General features: G+C 30.2%; 1 protein-coding gene across 1 annotated transcript; it reads left to right on the top strand.

Annotated features, from left to right (window-relative positions):
- The first annotated feature begins 8307 nt into the window (after positions 1-8307).
- On the top strand, positions 8308-11923 carry LOC125869061 (cysteine-rich receptor-like protein kinase 3). Its single transcript, XM_049549622.1, has 7 exons — positions 8308-9186; positions 10025-10141; positions 10250-10389; positions 10472-10682; positions 10775-11009; positions 11101-11245; positions 11324-11923. The coding sequence occupies exons 1-7, from the start codon at positions 8418-8420 to the stop codon at positions 11654-11656; spliced, it is 1950 nt and encodes a 649-aa protein (XP_049405579.1). The 5' UTR covers positions 8308-8417; the 3' UTR covers positions 11657-11923.
- Positions 11924-20300: the final 8377 nt, after the last annotated feature.

The raw sequence follows: 20300 nt of genomic DNA on the forward strand, positions 1-20300 counted from the left end.
TAAAAAGTAAACATTCATAATTTAAGAAATCTATAGCAAATTAAAAGGAACCATTTACAACTTCTCAATAATACATACACCACATGACATAGATAATTATTTTACGTGTTTCCAATTTTATTTATTTAAAATGATTTAATGTCAACAATGACAAATGCATGCCCTAATTCCAAACAGACATACATCAATATATTGTTGAAAAAACCGTGTCAACTTTTTCAATAGTTTGAAATATCAAAAAAGGAAGCAAATGGTTCTAAAAAGAACATACAATATATGTATTGAAGTTGAATTATAAACCTATAATACGTATAATATTAAGCAAATCAGTTTTGACACGAAATACATCTACCTTTAACCTTATAACATTTACTTAACAATTAAAGGAACATGGACCCATAATAAGATTAAGAACAAGAGGAGTTTGAGAAAATAAGAGCAGATTAATTGTTCTGCCATTTTTGCTTTCTATTTATTGATTTTGTACATGTTTATGATTAATATAAGAATCCTTCTCTACTACCTATTCTAAAGGAAGAGTAATCCTTTTGTTACAAGGAATAAGCTACAATAATCGAATTCTAGTTGATGATGGACTCTAATAGCCCCCTGCAAGATCATGTTGGAGGAATTTAAAATTTCTTAAGTATTAAGGTCAGGTCACTAGATGTAGCACCTTGAGTTCCAAAAAGAACTAAATTGGAAATAGCAAAATCTGAAATTTTGCAAGTTTTGAGTTTGTGTCAACTTCAAACGACCATAACTCTCAGTACAAGATGAGTTAGGTGTGCCATGAGATGGAAAATGAAAGGTCTTTGAATTATCTTTCAAACGACACCGAGTTTGCTGAGTTTTGAGGTAGGATGAGTGAGATATGTCATTTTGAAGTCAAGCTGTCCAGTTAAGGAAGTTACCCGAAAATAGTAAGGGGTATTTTGGTATTTTCCTTACCCAGTCAGATTTAATTCATTTTTGGTAAGTTTTTAAGGGTGTAATCCTATTAGGTTCAGTTTTATATTCCTAATATACACCTAGGGTTTTAGTTGAGAGTTCAAGAAGAGAAAAGAGGAAAGGATCAAGACGTTCATCAAGGTTCTTGAGTTTTGTTGCGGATTTTCGTCATGGGTTTGATCCCTAAGAGGTATGTAAGCTTCCAAAGTGTTGGGTTCGTTCACCCACATGCCAATTATGTTATTTTCAGCGCAAATTTCATTCTTGAAGTTGAAAAATTAGAGTTCTTGATAAGTGTTCTTGAAGTTTCCTTATTGACTAAGTTTTGATATAAGATTCTACTCGGGTCAACTTCAAACGGCCATATCTCTTAGAATATAGAGAGTTACGTGATCCATAACATATCCAATTAAAAGTATTTGAATCTACTTTCCAACGCCACCAATTTCGTGCCAATTCAATTTTTGAGTAAAAGGTTATGACTATTTTAGTAACATATACAGTGTTGTTACGAATTAATCGACGGGAAAACATTAAAAGGAGTCATTTTTGTCTTTTTACCTCCAAGAAAACCCTAAACGAATTTCTTGACTAATAAAAGGCTCAAAACAATCAGATTTTCATCTTCAGTAATGAAAATCATAATTCTTGGCCGTAGAGATTTCCAGAAACTAATTCAAGAATCTCAAGAAAGGTTTTCTTGATCGTTTACCTTCAAGCTAGGGTTTCAAGGTTTCTAATCAAGTTCTTCTTGAAGATTCTTCAAGAACCTTGTTCTTCCAGGTATGTAAGGCTATCATAGTGTTGGACTAGTGCATCCTCACACCCTACATCTACTTTCATATCAGTAAAAGAGTAATCTAGGATAGTTTCTCTAGATTTGAGTATTCTTGAGATAAATTGATTTTGAGTTCTTGAGTTCGTGTTTCTTTTAAAATTTCTATTCCTAATTATCGAATTGCTATATTGTTAGCGAGATCCTTCATATCATGAACCATATATAACTCTTGGATTCATAATTCACATTCAAGGGAGAGTTAAAAGTAGAGTTCAAGTAAGTATTTGAGTTCAATTATGGATCCTCTGAGATCAACTATCAATTTGAGCTAAGTTTTGAGTAAGTAAGTATGAGAATGAGAAGAGTCATATACCTAAGTTCCTTTTTGATAGTTTGACCCTTGAGTCAAGTCGTTCATGTCCATAACTTCCGCATGAACTCCATCAGTTGAGTACCCTTGAGAGGAGCAGTATCTTCAAGTTGTAAGTCTTAAGTATTGAGTTCCTAATCCCCTTTGAGATCATATTTCTAATCATGGGACTATTACGTGTTACCCATGAAGTCTTTGAGTTGAATTGTTCATGCCCATAATCTTGCATGAACCCTATAAGTCGAATAGTCTTGAGATGAAAAGTATCTTTGAAGTCCTTGAGTTGAGATTGTTCATGCCATAATTCCGCATGAACCCTCTGAGTTGAATGTTCTTGAAACGAGTATTACCATTAAAGTTTCTGAGTTGTTGAGTCTCGAGTATTGATTTCTAGTTATGGCTATTGAAAACCTTGAATAGAGTCGTTCATGTCCAGAATTCAGCATAAACTTTATTCTAAGAAGTCTTTTGCAAATGTTTTAAACTTGCTTTAAGATTTGAGTTTTGAGTTGAGTAAAGAGTAAAGAGTGAAGTTCATTTCTTCAAAAGAGTATATGGGGACTATGTATTCCCAAAGAGCAAATGTTTTTACATTTAATCAAGAAAGGAAACATCAATTCCAAAAGATCCTTTGAGCTAGTTTTCAGTAAAGAGTAAATGTTTTCACATTTAATTAAGAGAGGAAACACTGATTTCCAAGAGAACCTTTGGGCTAGTTTTTGAGCAATTATCTCAAATCACAGAAAGAGATGTTTTTAAATATATGAGCTAGTTATATTTTGGGAGTAGTATTGAGCGCCAATATGGGGGAGAGTTCAGAAAACTCACAACCCCCATAAACCATGTAGCAAACGTGGGTAGAAAAAGGGTCATACTTTTTAAATGATTCCTTAGTGCTTTTTAGCATAGACTAGTGGATCCACTTAGTTAAGGCGTTCTATATGACGGCAAAGTATAGGACAATTCTGGTAGCGCGGGCAAGATGTTGTATCATCACTTAGGCTTATAGTGATGGTTGTCGGTTAGAGGAACTCCCACAGAGTTATATTGTATTTTTATATACATGTTGAGTATTATTGTATTTTTCAATTAATTGAGTTGCTATCCACAATTTTACAGCTTTTCATAAATATTGCATCTTTTACTATTGCTTTATCCTTGAGTATCATGAGTTGAGTCTTTCGAGTTAGTATCTTGAGTTGAGTATCCTAAGTTGAGAACCTTATTACTGAGTTGGATATCTTATCCTTAAGTACTTCTGAGTTGAGTAAGTTTGAGTAGTTTTGAGTATCCTTGAGTATTCCTTCAGTTGAGTAAGTTTGAGAAGAAGTATGTTTCCTTTTTATCAAGTTCAAGCTTATGTTATGCTTTAGAATTTCCATTACATGCTCGTACATTCCACGTACTAAGCCATTTGGCCTGCATCGTTTCATGATGCAGATACAGATATTTAGGGTCATCAACAGGAGCTTCGTTGATACCACATGGAGTTCGAGTTAGCTATGGTGAGCCTCCTTGCTTCCGGAAGGTTCCACTTTTATTTTCAGTTATATCAATTGTTAGGATGTCGTGGGTCTTGTCCCGACTTCCATCTTTATCATTTAGAGGCTTCATCGATAGACAGTAGAGTTTCAGAAGTCTGTTCATTTAATTTGTTAAATATTTTAAAGACTTAAGTTGCCTATTTTATGGCGAGTTGAATAATTTATTTTTATTCAGAGTTTTTTTCAGTTGAGTTTCATGAATTTTTATTTGGTTTTTAAGTTTTGTATGCTTGAGTTAGTCTTTCGCTTATAGTCAGCCGTGATGAGGGTTCGCTTGGAGACCAACAATGGTTCTCGAGTGCCGGCCACGCCCAGGATGTAGATGCTCGAATCGTGACAATTTCGGTACTCACCTCCCCAATCAGTTTGGACTGATTTTATTTTGTAGCAGTAGTGATTGAAGTTGGGGTGACAGTAGTAGTTTTTGGAGGAGAATTAGAACCAAGAACAAAGGAGTTTGAGAAAATAAGAGCAGGTTAATTGTTATGCCGTTTTTGCTTTCTATTTATAGATTTTGTACATGTTTATGATTAATATAAGAATCCTTATCTACTACCTATTCTAAAGGACGAGCAATCCTTTTGTTACAAGGAATAAGCTACAATAATTAAATTCTAGTTGATGATGGACTCTAACAACCCAAAAAAGAAAAAAATCAATTAAGGGAATAAAATATTTTGAATACCAAAGTATAAGGCTATGTTTAAATTGACGACGACAACAATAATTAATATATTAAATGTAATCTTATAAGTGAGGTTTGAAGAAAATAGTGTATACATACGTAGCTTTATTAGATGTTGACATAAAATAGTTTCTTTGAAATTTTTTACTCACTAGTCAATAATAATAATGACTAGCTATTCTTTAATATTATTCTTCCACATGATACCAATAATTTCTTTATGTTGAACATAATTAAGTGCTTTTTCGTGAAGTTTTAAATGATGGGTCTTTTCTTGCAAACTTTCAACTTATGGGTCAAGTATTAAAATTATAAAAAAATAAAATCACAAATTGAAATTTGAAATCCTACTTTTCAAAGAATTTAGGATTTGAAATTGATTTTTTATGAAAAATCCATAAACAAATGCTTATTTCAAATTAGAACTTAAAAATATTGAGGTTCAAAATCTTGTGACGAAATGCTTACTAAGAAGTTGCCTTTAAGCAAGCAATCAAACCAAATAATGTCCCTTAATATTGAGGAACTTAGGCAAAAATCGATCTTAAAATTAACAAATCTAATGACTCCATAGATAATTTAACCACAATGGCTTGATGAAGTCCCTCCTTAGCAAAAGCTTGTTATTCATCCAACGTAAATTTGAACGTAGGAATATAATTCCATGAACAATTTTTTTTTATGTTTGATTCAATCTATCGACATAAATATAGGATTTATGTAGCGTTGTTTGTAGGATTATCAATGTAATCCACCTTACCTTATATGCAAATCAAAGTAATTTGCATATAAAAAGTTTGTCTCTAAAGGTAAACAAAAAGAAAAAATTACTTAGCTAAGTACTTCTAAAAAAATAATTACTGATTTTAGCAATATTTTATTTATTTATTTATTATCATTATAGCAATACAAAATAATACTATGATAAATCTGCACTATTATTAAAAATATATTAAAATGTGTGATAAATGTATTATCCTGAATAAACTTGTATTATATGTGTTTTATAAATTGTTCTTTGTAATATGTATTTAAATTGCATTATAAATATATTATAAATGTCTAAATGAAAAAAAAAAACACGCTATTACTATAAATAATACATATTTAATATAGTATATTTATGTAAGTTTCCCAAAAAATTAACAATATTTTATTTTGAACAACATTTTGCAACTTCCCAAATTAATTTTCAAACTTCAAAGATGAGGAAAACGAGTAGAATTTCGTTGAAAGTTATAGACGTTTATTTGAGGTGCAAGGACATTTGACCCCAAAAATAACAAGGGAAAATTGTATGAAATACTAGCAAACTATCAATTCAAATTACATGATATATTCATAGTTTTTTTTATTTGTAATTCGCAGTAAATATTTCATGTTTTTTGCCATCATATCTGTATACCGAAATATACAAATAGACTCATATGTGTTGTATAAAAATTAATTGCAGGACCCTTTTATATACTGAAATATACAAATATGGGTCTATTTGTATATTTTGGTATACAAATGGGTCCTGCAATTAATTTTGGACAAATTACTTAACTACACTCTTTTACTTACCTTAATATCTATTTATCCCTACTTATTTCAAAAATTTCAAAAATCCCTTATTTCCCCCAATTGATAAAATCTGTAAGATACATAAAGATTTCCCACCTTTTTTACAGTCAATACCTGTGTATCCCGTGCATAACGCTATGTATCTAGCATGTATCCCGTGCACAACGCTATGTATCCCACTATGTGGAATGTATCAAATGCTATGTATCCCGTGCACAATGTTATGTATCCCGCATGTATCCCGTGCACAACGCTATGTATCCCGCTATGTGGAATGTATCAAACCTAATGTATCCCGTGCACAACGCTATGTATCCCGCAAACATCATTTTTAAGGGATTTTTGGTAAATAGAAAACTAGAAAGGATAGGATGTTATTTAATACTTAGAATATGTGGTTCCTATAATTTATACATTAATTTTTATACAACACACATGGATCTATTTGTATATTTTGGTATACAAATGGGATGGCAAAAAATATTTGCAGGACCCATTTGTATACCGAAATATACAAATAGACTCATTTGGTATACATATGTGTTGTATACATGTAATAATTTTGTTTATATACAATTACCATGCTTTAGTTTGTATACTGAAAGATACAAATACAGATTTTTATGTATATGTATACTGAAATATACAGATTAATAGACATAGTAAACATAAAGTTTGTCATGGAGCGCAATTATACAAACTATAGCTATAGCATGCAAATATGTTTTTCATGTTTGCTAAACCTAAAATTTATTCAAATAACAATTAGTACAAGATTAAATTAGAGAGTCCTTTATCTCTTTAATTCTTTAAGTTTTACACCACTCAGAAGTCAGAAAGTAGGAAATTAAGAAAATCCAGTAGGGGGTTGTAATGATCAATATAATAATACGAGAATTATGAAGTTTTAGATTTAAATTTAAATGTAAAAATACTTTTTATTTCTTTATGTTTCGAGGAACAAAGATATTTAACTATGTTCAAATCGAAAATAATAGATACTGTATTCAAAAAATAAGCTGGCCAAAATATTATTATTTCCTCAGTTTTATATTATTTAATCTAGATTGATTTGACACAAAAAAAAATTTTATGAGTATTTTATTAAAGTAATTTTATAAATGATATTTTAGAACTTTACATTTGAATACTCAAAAAAATAAAATGTGAAAAAAGTGATAAAATTTTCTTGAATTTCTAAAATGAACGAGTAAACAAATTATATTTTTAGTATAATAATCAAGTAAAATAAATCTCATATTAATTCTCTACTTTATTAGAAACCTTTAATCCCAAATTTCTTGTCAATCTATGAAATAAAGATAAAATTTATTAAAAGATTCTCATTTTATTTGTACAATCAAAAGATTTTTTTTTTTTTTGGTAAAGTTATAAAAAAATTCTTAAGGCACATAAACAGCACAAATTTTCGTCAAAGGGGTTGAACCCCTCAAATTCTATCTAGGTTCGTCCTTCGGTTGGAGATAGTATAACTTATTTCATCATTATTCATACAAGTCGATACATCATACATATAATTAAAGAAAATAATATATTTTAAGAAAGAAAATTCAAATTTTAGTTAATTTATCTAATAGAAATATTTTATCATATGTTCAATGAGAGAAGTATTCATCTCTGAACTATTGAAAATCTTAAAAACACCTCTTCTACTTGACTAATTGAACTTAAATACACTCCTAATCTTGTGATATGAGTGAAATACACTCCAAAATTCTCGTTAGGTTTAGGGATATTTTTAACACTTATTTCGACTTTTTATTAAGAGCCACACGCTCCTATAAGAAATTGTAACTATTTGATGCATGTGAGTTAAGTTGAGTGAATCAACTAGAGAGGTATTTTTAAGACTATCAATAATTTAGAAATAAAACTAATAATTCATATTAAATTTAAAAATATTTTTAATACTTCTCTCCGTCTTCAATCAGAATAAATTGTAACTGAGTTTTTAAATGAAATTTATTACTCCCTCTGTCCCAATTTATATGACTCACTTTCCTTTTTAGTCAATCCCAAAAAGAATGACACATTTCTATATAAAGTAACAATCTAACTATAAAATATATATTTTACCCTTAATGAAATAATTTACAGTCACAAATTTCTACCATTCATTGTGAACCACAAGTTTTAAAAGTCTTTCTTTCTTTCTTAAACTCCGTACCGAATCAAAGTACCTCATATAAAATGGGACGGAGGGAGTAATAAATTTAAAGGAAGATCACAAGGTGTAGCTTTCAATTTTTCAAAGTCAACAAGATAAATGCCAAGATCTTACTAAATTTAAAAAATTGCCAAGTTGTCAGCATCGATGGCTCATGGAGCCCACTCACCATACTGTACAAAAATTGGCTTCTTATTCAAACTAAACAAAACAAATTAACAGAAAACAAAATAAAGTAAACTTCCATCCAGCTGCAAGTTGTAGCTCATAATAAACCTCTAAATTACGTCATAAATTTCAATTCTCTTAGCTTAATTCCTTCAAATTCTTCATTAATGGGGCTTTCATCGAAATGGGTTTTTGTATTTACGTTATTTTCATTCATAAATCTTTCAATTTCTGATCCAAGAGCAACAGAAGCAGCTCTAATTTGTACAAACAGAACAGCTGCACAATCCGATCGACAAGTTTATGTAGCAACTTTTCTAGAAGCCATGGATTCCATTACACCATTAGTGGGGCGAGACAAATTTGGAGCAGTAATTAACGGAACAGGGAATAATACAGTTTATGCGTTTGGTGAATGTATGAAGGACTTATCACAAACAGATTGTAATCTCTGTTTTGCTCAGTGCAAAACTCAAATCTTAAGATGCTTACCTTTTCAAAGATTAGTTACTGGTGGGAGATTATATTATGATGGGTGTTTCCTAAGGTACGATTATTATAGATTTTTTAATGAAAGTTTGAGTTCCGTTGATAGGACGATCTGTGGGAACACGAGTTTTTCTGGGAATCAGAGTTTGTTTAGTGAAAATGTTGGGAAATTGGCGAGGGATTTGGAGTTTGGGGGTTTGAGGAATGATGGGTTTTTGACTGCAGTTGTGAGTACTGGGAATTTGAGTGTTTATGGGTTAGCTCAATGTTGGGAATTTGTGAATGGAAGTGCTTGTCAAAGGTGTCTTTCTGATGCAGTTTTGAAGATTAGTTCTTGTTCGCCTAAGGAAGAAGGGAGGGTGTTGAATACTGGTTGTTATGTTAGGTATTCTACTCAGAGGTTCTTTAATAATTCTGCAAGTGATACTCCTCCTGCTGGAAATGGAGGTATGTTCTTTCTTTCTTGAATGTATGAAATGAATAAATTGTTTCGTTTAGTTGTGCGATCATTTCGTCTAAAAGTGTAAGCTATTAGAGATAGTACTTTTTGCATGACATATGTCATATCTTTACATGGTATCACTGGGTCTGACCGTGAAGGGGTGTTAGAATGGTTAAAGTTTCACATTGGGGACTGACTTGAGCAATTCTCTCGTGATGAGCTAGCTTTTGGAGTTGAGTTAGACTCAAATGTCATATATCTTTACGGATATCATGTTTAGTTGTGTAATCATCTTATTTAACATATGCTTGCGATGTTTCTTGGTTTCATGAGTTATTTCAATCTTATCCAATATTCAATGATTTTAAATGTTTAATTTTGTTTTTGTATGATTTGCAATGATACTTGCTGCAAGCCTAACACTATTGGATGTAGAGCAAGAAAAAGTTCAACTTGTTCTGCCCAATTATTTTTTTTTTCTAAAAAAAAAGATAACTACTTTGTCATTTGGAATGATTTGAAAAACGGCGGTTGGAAATCGAGGTGATTTCGACATTTCTTGAAAAGTTGCTCTTGTTATCTGTTTAAAATGTGGTAGTTTGTATTTCTTGGATTTTAGTTCCATTCCAGGATTTAATAACTATCTAGACATTACTTGTGATGATGTTTCTTTTTGTTATCTGATAAGTTGAAATGGCTGACTTATATATATACATGAAATGAATGAAGAGTGAATCAGCATTGAGGCAAATGCAGACAATGAATCTTTTAAAAGCTGTGATAAAATAAAATGTTTATACAAAATTATGTCATTCATGTTGTCGTATTATGATTAATTATCAGGAGGATCGAATCGTTTGGCTGTTATTCTTGCAACAACTCTGGGTATTTCTGCTTTCTTGCTATTTGTATCGGCTGTTTCATTCTTTGTGCGGAGGAAGGTTCTGAAACAAAAGAGAGGTACTAATTTTTAAGTCAAATCATTTTCATTCTTTCTGAAAAAAGAAATCTCATTTAAGTCTGATTGATCAAATGGAAATTTGACTTGAATTTGCTTCGATGATGTAGAGAAGAAGCAGCTAGGAGCTCTCATAAGAACGGTTAATAAATCAAAACTGAATATTTCCTATGAAACTCTTGAGAAGGCAGCTAATTACTTTAACAACTCGAATAAATTGGGACAAGGAGGTTCTGGTTCTGTTTACAAGGTAATTCTCTTTGAACATTATATTTATTTTTCTTATACTAATAAGATTTGCCTGACGATAGTCGTGTTTATACATGAAATAGGGGATCTTGCCAGATGGGCAGGTTGTTGCTATAAAGAGGCTCTTCTTCAATACGAGGCAGTGGGTTGATCATTTCTTTAATGAGGTCAATCTGATTAGCGGCATCCATCACAAAAACTTGGTAAAGCTATTGGGTTGCAGCATTACAGGGCCGGAAAGTCTTCTAGTGTATGAGTACGTGCCCAATCATAGTCTTGCGGATTACGTCTTTGGTAAGTATCCAATCCACCTTAATTTATGAAATCTTAAATTGGTGTATAGTCGTATCTCGTTATTTAAATGCCTTTGTTTTGCACTAAATCAGACACAAAGAACCTTCAGCCACTTACATGGAGTCAAAGATACAAAATTGTATTGGGTACTGCCGAGGGATTGGCTTATCTTCATGAAGAATCGGAATTAAGGATCATCCACCGTGACATAAAGTTGAGCAATGTTCTTCTAGATGAAGATTTCAAGGCAAAAATAGCTGATTTTGGTCTTGTCAGGTTATTTCCTGAAGACAGGAGCCACATTAGCACAGCTATTGCTGGCACTCTGTAAGTTCAATACCTTTCTCCAGTTACTTGTTACTTTTTCTTTAATCAATACACTAAGAAAGTGCTGAATTAATACGATTTGGCATTGCAGCGGTTACATGGCTCCAGAGTACATTGTACGTGGCATACTGACTGAAAAAGCTGATGTATATAGTTTTGGAGTTCTTGTTGTCGAAGTTGTGTGTGGAAAGAAGAACAATTATGTTTTCAAGAACACTAATTCTCTTCTGCAGCAGGTAGTTTCTTGTGATATTTCTTCTTTCCTTAACGGACGTTAATAGTATTTACTCAACTCATGTCATTGTGGTTTCTAGTTGTGGAACTTGTATGGGATGGGGAAATCTTATGAAGCAGTTGACCCTTTATTAGAAGGTAACTTCAATAAAGAGGAAGCATCTAAACTGCTTCAAGTTGGTCTTCTTTGTGTACAAGCATCAGCAGAACTACGACCCTCCATGTCAAGTGTCGTGAAAATGCTCACCGAGAACCATGAAATTCCTCAGCCAACACAGCCACCATTCCTCAATTCTGGTAGTTCAGAATTTAGTCCATTTAATCTGCATGGCAAAAGATTTTTCGGTCAACCAAGCTCCTCTACACAATCTTCTGGGAATAAATTGACGGAGAGTTGGATCGAGCCTAGATAAACTAAGTTGATCATCTGGAATTGGTATTTGATTTTGTTCTCAGCAAAGGCTAACTTCTTGAAGGTGAATTATTCAGCCAACTCAAGTTTTTTCTGTGATTAACTAGTACTCACTACTCACTCTCCATTTTTTTTACTGATATGTTTATAGTCTTATTTAGTCAACTTCCTTTTGTGAATACCCCAGTGAGCTATTTCATTTCTAATGTAAAAAAATTTGTATAGTATCTGCAGCAGTTGCAATTAACTATATCTACTGTTTTCGATTTTCGATTTTCGATTTTCAATTTTCGAGTTAGTAATTTTCATCAAGGATTATGCTCCACAATTGTCATCATCTTGTCTTAGAAGTGGTTATTCAGAGTCCCCTGCCTAAAGTCACAGGCATTGGTGAAACTATTCATTACAATTACATCTACACTAACACTGTAAAGAATTTTTATATTATCGGTATAATTTAACCCGTTTACTTACCATTTAATCTAAGTTACTAGTACAATCTTATCATAGAGAATCACTTGCAATTGACCTGATTATGCCATTTAAAATATCAAAAATGTGTAGTCTCTGTAATTGCTTTGATTTCTATGAATTTTTTGTTTGTGAGCACATGCGCAACAGCTATATACTCTAGTTTTATGACTTTATAATCAATCTAGCATAGTGTGAAGGGAACTATTTGAATGATTCAAAATCAAAATTCCCTTTATGGACCAAACTATAAAGTGGTAAGAGTTGTATTATTGTAGCAAACACTTTATAGTTTATTTATTTTAGAAGGCATTGACCTTGGTGGAACTTAAATGCTAGTAGTTGTGTTGTTGTGTGTACATTGACTCAAAAGGAATCCGGTGCTCTCTATTTCAATTTATGTGGTCTTGATCGAGTCGATAAGGAATTTATATTTGTGCGTTAAATATGTCATAATATTTTTCTAGCTATTAGGATTTGTAATTTGTAATTATAAGCATATCATAATATTTGTGTGAATATAAATGCTTCTAATTAATATTGAAAAGTTTAAACTAATTAGTAAACATTAAATCATTATTAACAAAATTGTTATATTAAATTTGTATCATTAGTTCATTACTCCATATGTAATAGTATTATAATTCTAAAAATAATCTAAATATACAAATTGGACCCTAAACACCCTTATTAATTAATCAAAGGCGAAGTATGTTTTGAGAAATTTCACAAAACTTAAAATTAGAATGTACTAATAATTAAAGAATCAAAAGTGCAACATTAACAAAATTAATCATATTTGTTTTAGTTATTATATTAAGCAAAGGTATATATAATTGCTAAGGCAAGTCCAATTTATCTCCAACTTATGAGATACTCTTTTGTCTCAAGTTATGTGGTATATTTTACTTTTTAATCTGTTTTATTAAAAAAGAAGAAGTCACATTTTCATAATTTGAAATAACGAATTTTAAAATTTCCTTTTTATTTTTGGTGAAATGATTTAAGAGATTAACTAATATACATTGACAATGGACAACAGAATTACACATTCTGTTTATGTTTAGAAATAACAAAATTAATGATATTTCTTTTTTAGTTATTATATTAACCATGTAAACTGACTGTGTAATTTTAGAAGTAAATTGACTGTGCAATTTTGTTCAATAAGGGACCTGCCCCAAATTGTTCAATAATATTAAACTGACCATGTAATTTTGTCCATTCTTACTGAATACTTGTTAATCTCTATTTTAAAAATCTCTCTTTCTTTCTTTCTTAAACTTAATGCTAAACTATAAAAATATCACATCAATTAAAACGGACAGATGATAAAACACTCAAGGAATGTGATAGGATGGGATGGAATGAGATTTTTCAGTTTTAGATGTCGCAAAAAGAGGATGTGTTTCTATGACCTTTTTTTCTCATTCGTGGGGTGGAGAAAGTAGACTTTTCCTTTTCACATCAATAAAGTTAAAGATGGTGAATTTGTGATATAATGTGGACAGTTAATTTGTACTTCTTAACTTGGGCATCACAATCATTTAATATACTTCCTCTTGACAGCTATTGCATCTTAAAGAAGACACTAACTATTGCAAATTGTTTGAAGTATTACAATAAAGACAGTCAACATTGTCAACATTTTTGTATCATGTACATTGACCTAGGAGGAATCTAGTACGTGAAGTCAATTGGATTTGTCTTGTGGATTATCTATGCTAATCTATTTTTAGTCTTGTATTAAAGATTAGTGTACTTGCACATCATATGATAATATTATTGAAAAATTTGGGGCAGGTCCCATATGAGGAGGTCAAACTTTGTTGTAAATTTTGGAAAAACATTTGGTCACACAAATTGTAGAAAATTCTCAAAGTTTGAGACATGCTAAGACACTATCCGTAAGAATATCGGTATAAAAATATATTTTTCAAGATTCAAACATGTTTTTCTAGCATAAAATTAGGAGTCAAAATCTAATAAAAGATTAAATTAGAAAAAACTCAACACATTAAAATATAAAAGAAGAAAATTTGATTGATCTTACTCTCTAAAAGAATAAACTTGGATATATATAGGTAAAAAAAAAACATCATTTGGTGGAGTTGACAGCGGAACCAGGTAGGAAGCTGGATTTATGGGTACTAGTTTATGGGCGTCATACCTGGGATGGTACAAGCATGGGGGCAAGAAATTACTGGGGTGGTGTAACTTTCATATTGCATGTTTCCTTCTGAATGTCTACTTTATATTAGGTGGTAGATTTGGGTCGATTGATGATGGTTACCAGTACGTGTTGTTCGTATTGATACAACTCTTGTTATGCCACTTGGCATAGTCTGGTTGTATGATCAGTGATGTTTCTTAGGAGAAGACGATGATGATCTCCGACAACTTCTATTCTTTCGTTCCTCTAGATGGAAGTTGTGTCACATTTTTGGTGTATTACACTCTCTTAGTAGCTATTGTACCTGTTTAGACGGAAGGGTTTTCAGTTGATTGTTTAAAGATGATTCTTAGACTTCAATTTTCACTTTCATTTCAAACTTTCAAAAGATTTCTTATGTTTTATTTACTTTCGTATTTCCCGTTTTAAATTAAGTAATAGTGATTCATCTATGTAATTGTTAGAGTAGGTGATCACGCGATTCAGTGGACTAAATCGTGACAATAGTATACATCGAGAGTGGTTAAGTTTTTTTCACATTGCATTTTACCAAATTAAGAATCAATCAATATTTCATCAAACAAATTTAAACCTCCCATATTCAAGTAATCACTAGTCAAGTTTAAATATCAATTTTGGTCAACTGTTTTATTTTTACCTAATAATATCTTTCTCTAGATAAACCAAAACATAGACTTTTATGTACCATTTCATTACAACGGTTGAATACTATCTAGGACAAGAGAATGTTATTATAATATTAAGTGTTAAAAAAAAAATAACTCTCCAAAACAAGCATGGAGGTGGAAGACTTTGAAAAAAAAGGTGGGCGACTTTGAAAATGTTAACATGGTTGACTTGAATAGTGTCACGTTAGAGATAGTGGGCATCGCCTAAATAATTGTTTTGAAGAAAATGTTATTCCGTCCGTTTCATTTTACTTGACTCATATTGACTCAATAATTTACTTAAAAAAATATTTATTAGGAGTATATAGTACTAGTTATATTTGAAAATTTCAATTGACACCAAGTAGTCCTTACTCCTTTAGTGATTTATATTGGCTAAACCTACAGCTAAGTATCGCACAAATTGGGTAAAAGAAATATTATAAAACGTACAAGTGTGGCATAAAATAAGAAGGCATATGATTATAGCAGTAGTTCATGCTTAAATTATGGAAGATCAGATTTTAAGAAAATAAAAAGTCAGTCCAACAAGTCTTTGTTAAATGCCAAAATAGATGCTCTAGATCTCCTTAACGTTGCATTACGTTCGGTGATGGAATCAAGATTTATATTAAGGAGTTTAAGACATGAATAAATAAATAGAGAAAGAAGTCAAAAAAATATTCAATATCTACTATATATACATAAAAGATAATTTAACCTTGTTTAAACAATGTCATTTTCTGCTGAAGAAAATTCAAATGAACCTCTCGACCCTATCTGACTTCGCCCTGATTAATAATAATTGTAATAATAGTGTCATTTTTGGCTGAAGAGAATTCAAATGAACTCCTTGACCCTATCTAGATTTGCCCCTAATTAATCATAATTATAATAAATAAACATAAAAGATTTTCATTAAGGAGGTTCAATATATGATAAACATAGAAAGAAGTCAAAAAATGTTCAATATCTATTATAAACAAACGACTAAATCATGTCAATAGTATTTGTAAAAGATGTGATTTAGAAGATGAGACTGTGTAACACATATTTTTCAAGTGTCGGGATTCACAAATAAATGAGCCCCATTAACTGGAATGATCTTGCCAATATTACTGACTTTTCTTTGTGGTGGAATGAAAAGATTAATAAGGCAAAAAATGTCCCAATTCCGCTAGTGTTTTGAATTTGACAGTAATGATTATATGGCATATTTGAAAATCTAAGAATCTTTGGAGTTTTAATAACGAATTAACCGACCCTCCAGATATAGTGGCGAAAACTTTATTTGAATATAATGAATATCTTGATATAGTGCTTGCAAATTCTTCAAATTCAAGTTTTCAAGAAAATTCTGACTATCAAGTAAGAGTTCCTGAAGATTGGATATGTTTATTTGTTGATGCAGGGTTACAAGTTGAATCAAAGAAGGCAAGCATTGGTTTGGTTGCTATGGATAGCAAGAGTGTTTTGCTTCATGCCCATGGATCCAGTTTGTTGGGAAGTCTATGATTGCTGAAGTGTGTGCAATAAGAACATCTATGGAAAAAGCGATACAACATGGATGGATGAAGCTCTATGTCCTCTTTGATACAAAAAGTGTTGTAGATGTATTGAAGAAAAAAGTGAAGACTACGTGGGACATAGATGTAGTTTGTGAAGATATTTGGAATATGTCTGTATCTCTAGAGCATATCGTGTTTGTACATATTCCTAGAAGGTTTAATGTTGTAGCTCACAACGTAGCTAAGTTCTCAATTTCTTTGTTGCGAAAATTTTCTTGGGAAAGACTATTCCCAACTTGGATTGGAAACGATGCCAAACTTTCCTTTGGACATATTATGTCCAGAATGAATTAATATATGACAGTTTTAGGGTGAAAAATAAAATAGAATTCAAATGAACCCCTTGATCCTATGTGGCTTCACCCCTGATTAGTAATAATTGTAATAATAGTGGAAGAGTGAATAAATTAGAGTTTTAATTTGTGCAATGGTAGCAAATTTCACTTCAATAACATTTTTTGCATATGGTGGCCTTTTTTGGAGCAACTGTTTGGATACGGTTAGTTGTTAAACCAGTGAGCTAAATTTGGCATTTAGAAACAGTTGGATGAATTTCTTTTTCTTACAGATATAGCCACTAAACTAAAAGGGGACACAATTTAAAGAGTGACCCCCAGAAAAGGTCATTTCTGCACACAATCCCAACTTATGTGTCAACTAGAAAAGAAGTCGCAACAACAATACCAATGATAAATTTCTAGAATAACTGAAATTTTGTGTCTAAAAAGGTGATGGTTTTTTGTTTACCCTAAAATCGATACAATTGAAGTCATAAGAGGTCAAGTGCACGCATTTTAATTTAGCAGTTTGATTATTAATTATTAACTAAGGCAAAGTATATAAGTTTAATGTAATAAAGCAGCTTAAAGAGTAAAAGAGTCAATTTCAAATGTTTCCGGAGTGTGTATAAGTGAGTTCGAGAGTTCTGGCCCTGACTTCGAGAACAACATCGTATAAAGATGCAAATAAGAACTAAGATAAAATAAGATATGTTTAGTACCCAACAAAAGTGTAGATTATCATTGTATTGCTTGAATCAGAATACTCTTACAAATGAGACACAGATCGACTATTTATAGATTACAATAAGGAAGCCTTTGCCAAAAAAAAGACTCCACTATAGCCCTAAATGTCATGTTTACTAGGTAGCAAACCAGGCATTCCAAGATGTTTTTTTTTTTTTTTTTGTTGGGGAAGATGTTTTAGATGAAGCTAGAAGTTCATGAGAGTCTACATCATGTGTTGGAGACAAGTAGGTAAAATTAAATGGTGGGCCAAGGTGTGGACTAAACAGATTAAATGGATGACAACAAAGTGTTAACAATTAATTTATATATACAATTAAATATCAGGACACATAAGTCAATTATTAATTGTAAAAAAAAATTGTGTAAGATTAAACATCATATTTTTCGAATTAAGAAAACCATAGGATACACTAGATGACAATTGACAAGTAGTCGCTGGTTTCATTTGATTAATTATCCTATCAATATAATAGTCTGATAAAAGAACCTATAAATAATAAACATAAACAAATTGCAATTTACCATGATTAATTTTGTGTGTGTAGGAGTAGTTTATTTTAGACCATGAAATTAAACTTATAATCTCTTCATTTTTAAGAAGATAATTTACCTTGTGCTGTCAAAAAAAAAAAAAAAAAATAAAGAGAAAAAAAAATTCAAAAAAATTAGGGGTGACAAAATCATAACTTACTATTATAGTTTGAAATACAATAATAGTGCAACTCTTTTTTTAAAAAAAAATTGTCATGTATACAAATTAAATTATATGATATTAGTATTTCCTTCTATATTTAACAAATTAATTTTCATATACGATCAAATATTTAAAAACTATTTATCTTTTAAAGTGAATAATGTGTAATTAGTTTTCATAACTTCAATCAACAATTTTGATCAAGAACTCAGAAGTCAAACTTTATGAATTAAATCAATTCATAAATAATTATTTTAACGGATTGTTTTTCTGTAAATGACAAATGAAAAATTGTCAAAATTAGAATAAATAGTATAGTAATAATAAATGTAAGAATATTTAGTTTTATAATCTCGTCAATTTTTTAGTTTGCAATAACTCAGGTTTAATTACATAAAAATAACAAATCTTTGATCGATAAATTCAATAAATGAATATTAATATAGTTAACCAAACAAAAGAATATTAATATAATGTACTAGGCAAGTGTCACTATGTGTTTTTACCCTGTTGGAGTTGGATTAATATACATCATATGTAGGAATATTTACATAATTAGTATATAGTGTAATTATTTGAAGCTTTTTTTTACGTCTTTTAATTCACTTAAAAAATAAGTACACATAAATATTCATTAATAAATGGATGCACAACCTGAAAATTAAACTAAGATATATAACATACTATTATAGTTTAAAATGCAATAATAGTGCAACTTTTTAGTTTTACTTTTTCATGTTTACAAGTTAAAAATCATATAATACTAGTATTTACTTTTATATATTGACAAATTAATTTTCATATACGATCAAATCACTTAAAAATAATCAATTTTTAAAGTTAATATTTATGTGTAGTTAATTTTTCTAATTCCATTAGACAATTTTGACCCAAAATTCAGAAGTCAAATTTTATTTAAATTAATTATTTTGACGGATTGTCTTGACATAAATCATGATAAATGATAAGTGAAAAATCATCAAAATTAGAATAAATAGTATAATAACAATAAATGCAAAAATATTTAGTTTTATAACTTCATCAACTTTTGACTTCATAATAACTCTAGTTTAATCTCATAAAAATAACAAATCTTTGACCGAAATAAATATATTTATATATTCAGAAAAGAGAATGGATACCCTGTTGGAGTAGGTTAATATACTGAACATGTAGGAATGTTTACATTATTAGTATCTAGTTTTTAAGTTTAACCTCTTTATACTATCAGTTTAATTAGTTTTTTACACGTTTAATTCACGTAAAAAAAATTACAAATAACCATCCATTAAAAATATATTAATAACCTGAAAACTAAACATATAACTAACTATTATATATTATAGTTTATTATATAGTTTAAGATACGTGAGTAATAGTGCAATAGTTTTTTTTACATCGCCATGTTGCCCATATATATAAATTAAATCATATAATACTAGTATTTACTTCTACACATTGACAACTTAATTTTCATACACAATCAAATTACTTAAAAATAATCAAAAGCAACTATCCTTACAAAAAATAAAAAAATCAGTAACTTGAAACATAAGGCAAAGAGCTACATAAAATAAGTTAAGTTTGTTACAATTGTGTAAAAAATAATTTATCTTATTAACATATTAAATTAAAAAATTTAACTTAAAAAAACGCTTCAAATTCACGTATTTAACCCAGCCGTCTAATGTGACCCCCAGTCCCCCACCCTTTCCGAATTTCTATTACTAAGGATCCTCTCGTTTTATTTTATATGACATTATTTAACTTGATAATGTATTCAAGAAGAAAAAAAAAAAACTTTTGAAAATTATAGTTTAAAATAATTTTTAGATATTTATATGATTATAAATTATTAAAAAAGAATTTATTATAATAAAATAACATTTATGTTTAGACAAACTAAAAATAATAACAATACCACATAAAATAAAATGGATAAAGTATCATTTTACTATTCAATCATAAAATTGATTCCGATTTCGGTTAATAGAAGCGCGTTATTTAAAAGAGTCTTCCATTAGCTCCTCATTTTTAATTTAA

Source organism: Solanum stenotomum, chromosome 6, assembly GCF_019186545.1.
Source record: "Solanum stenotomum isolate F172 chromosome 6, ASM1918654v1, whole genome shotgun sequence".
In the NCBI taxonomy this organism is placed as follows: Eukaryota; Viridiplantae; Streptophyta; class Magnoliopsida; order Solanales; family Solanaceae; genus Solanum; species Solanum stenotomum.

Coding starts and splice junctions, on each gene's coding strand:
- LOC125869061 (XM_049549622.1), top strand. CDS start 8,418: ATGGGGCTTTCATCGAAATGGGTTTTTGTATTTACGTTATTTTCATTC. Junction 10,683..10,774: donor TCTTGCGGATTACGTCTTTG/GTAAGTATCCAA, acceptor GCACTAAATCAG/ACACAAAGAACCTTCAGCCA. Junction 11,246..11,323: donor CTAATTCTCTTCTGCAGCAG/GTAGTTTCTTGT, acceptor TGTGGTTTCTAG/TTGTGGAACTTGTATGGGAT.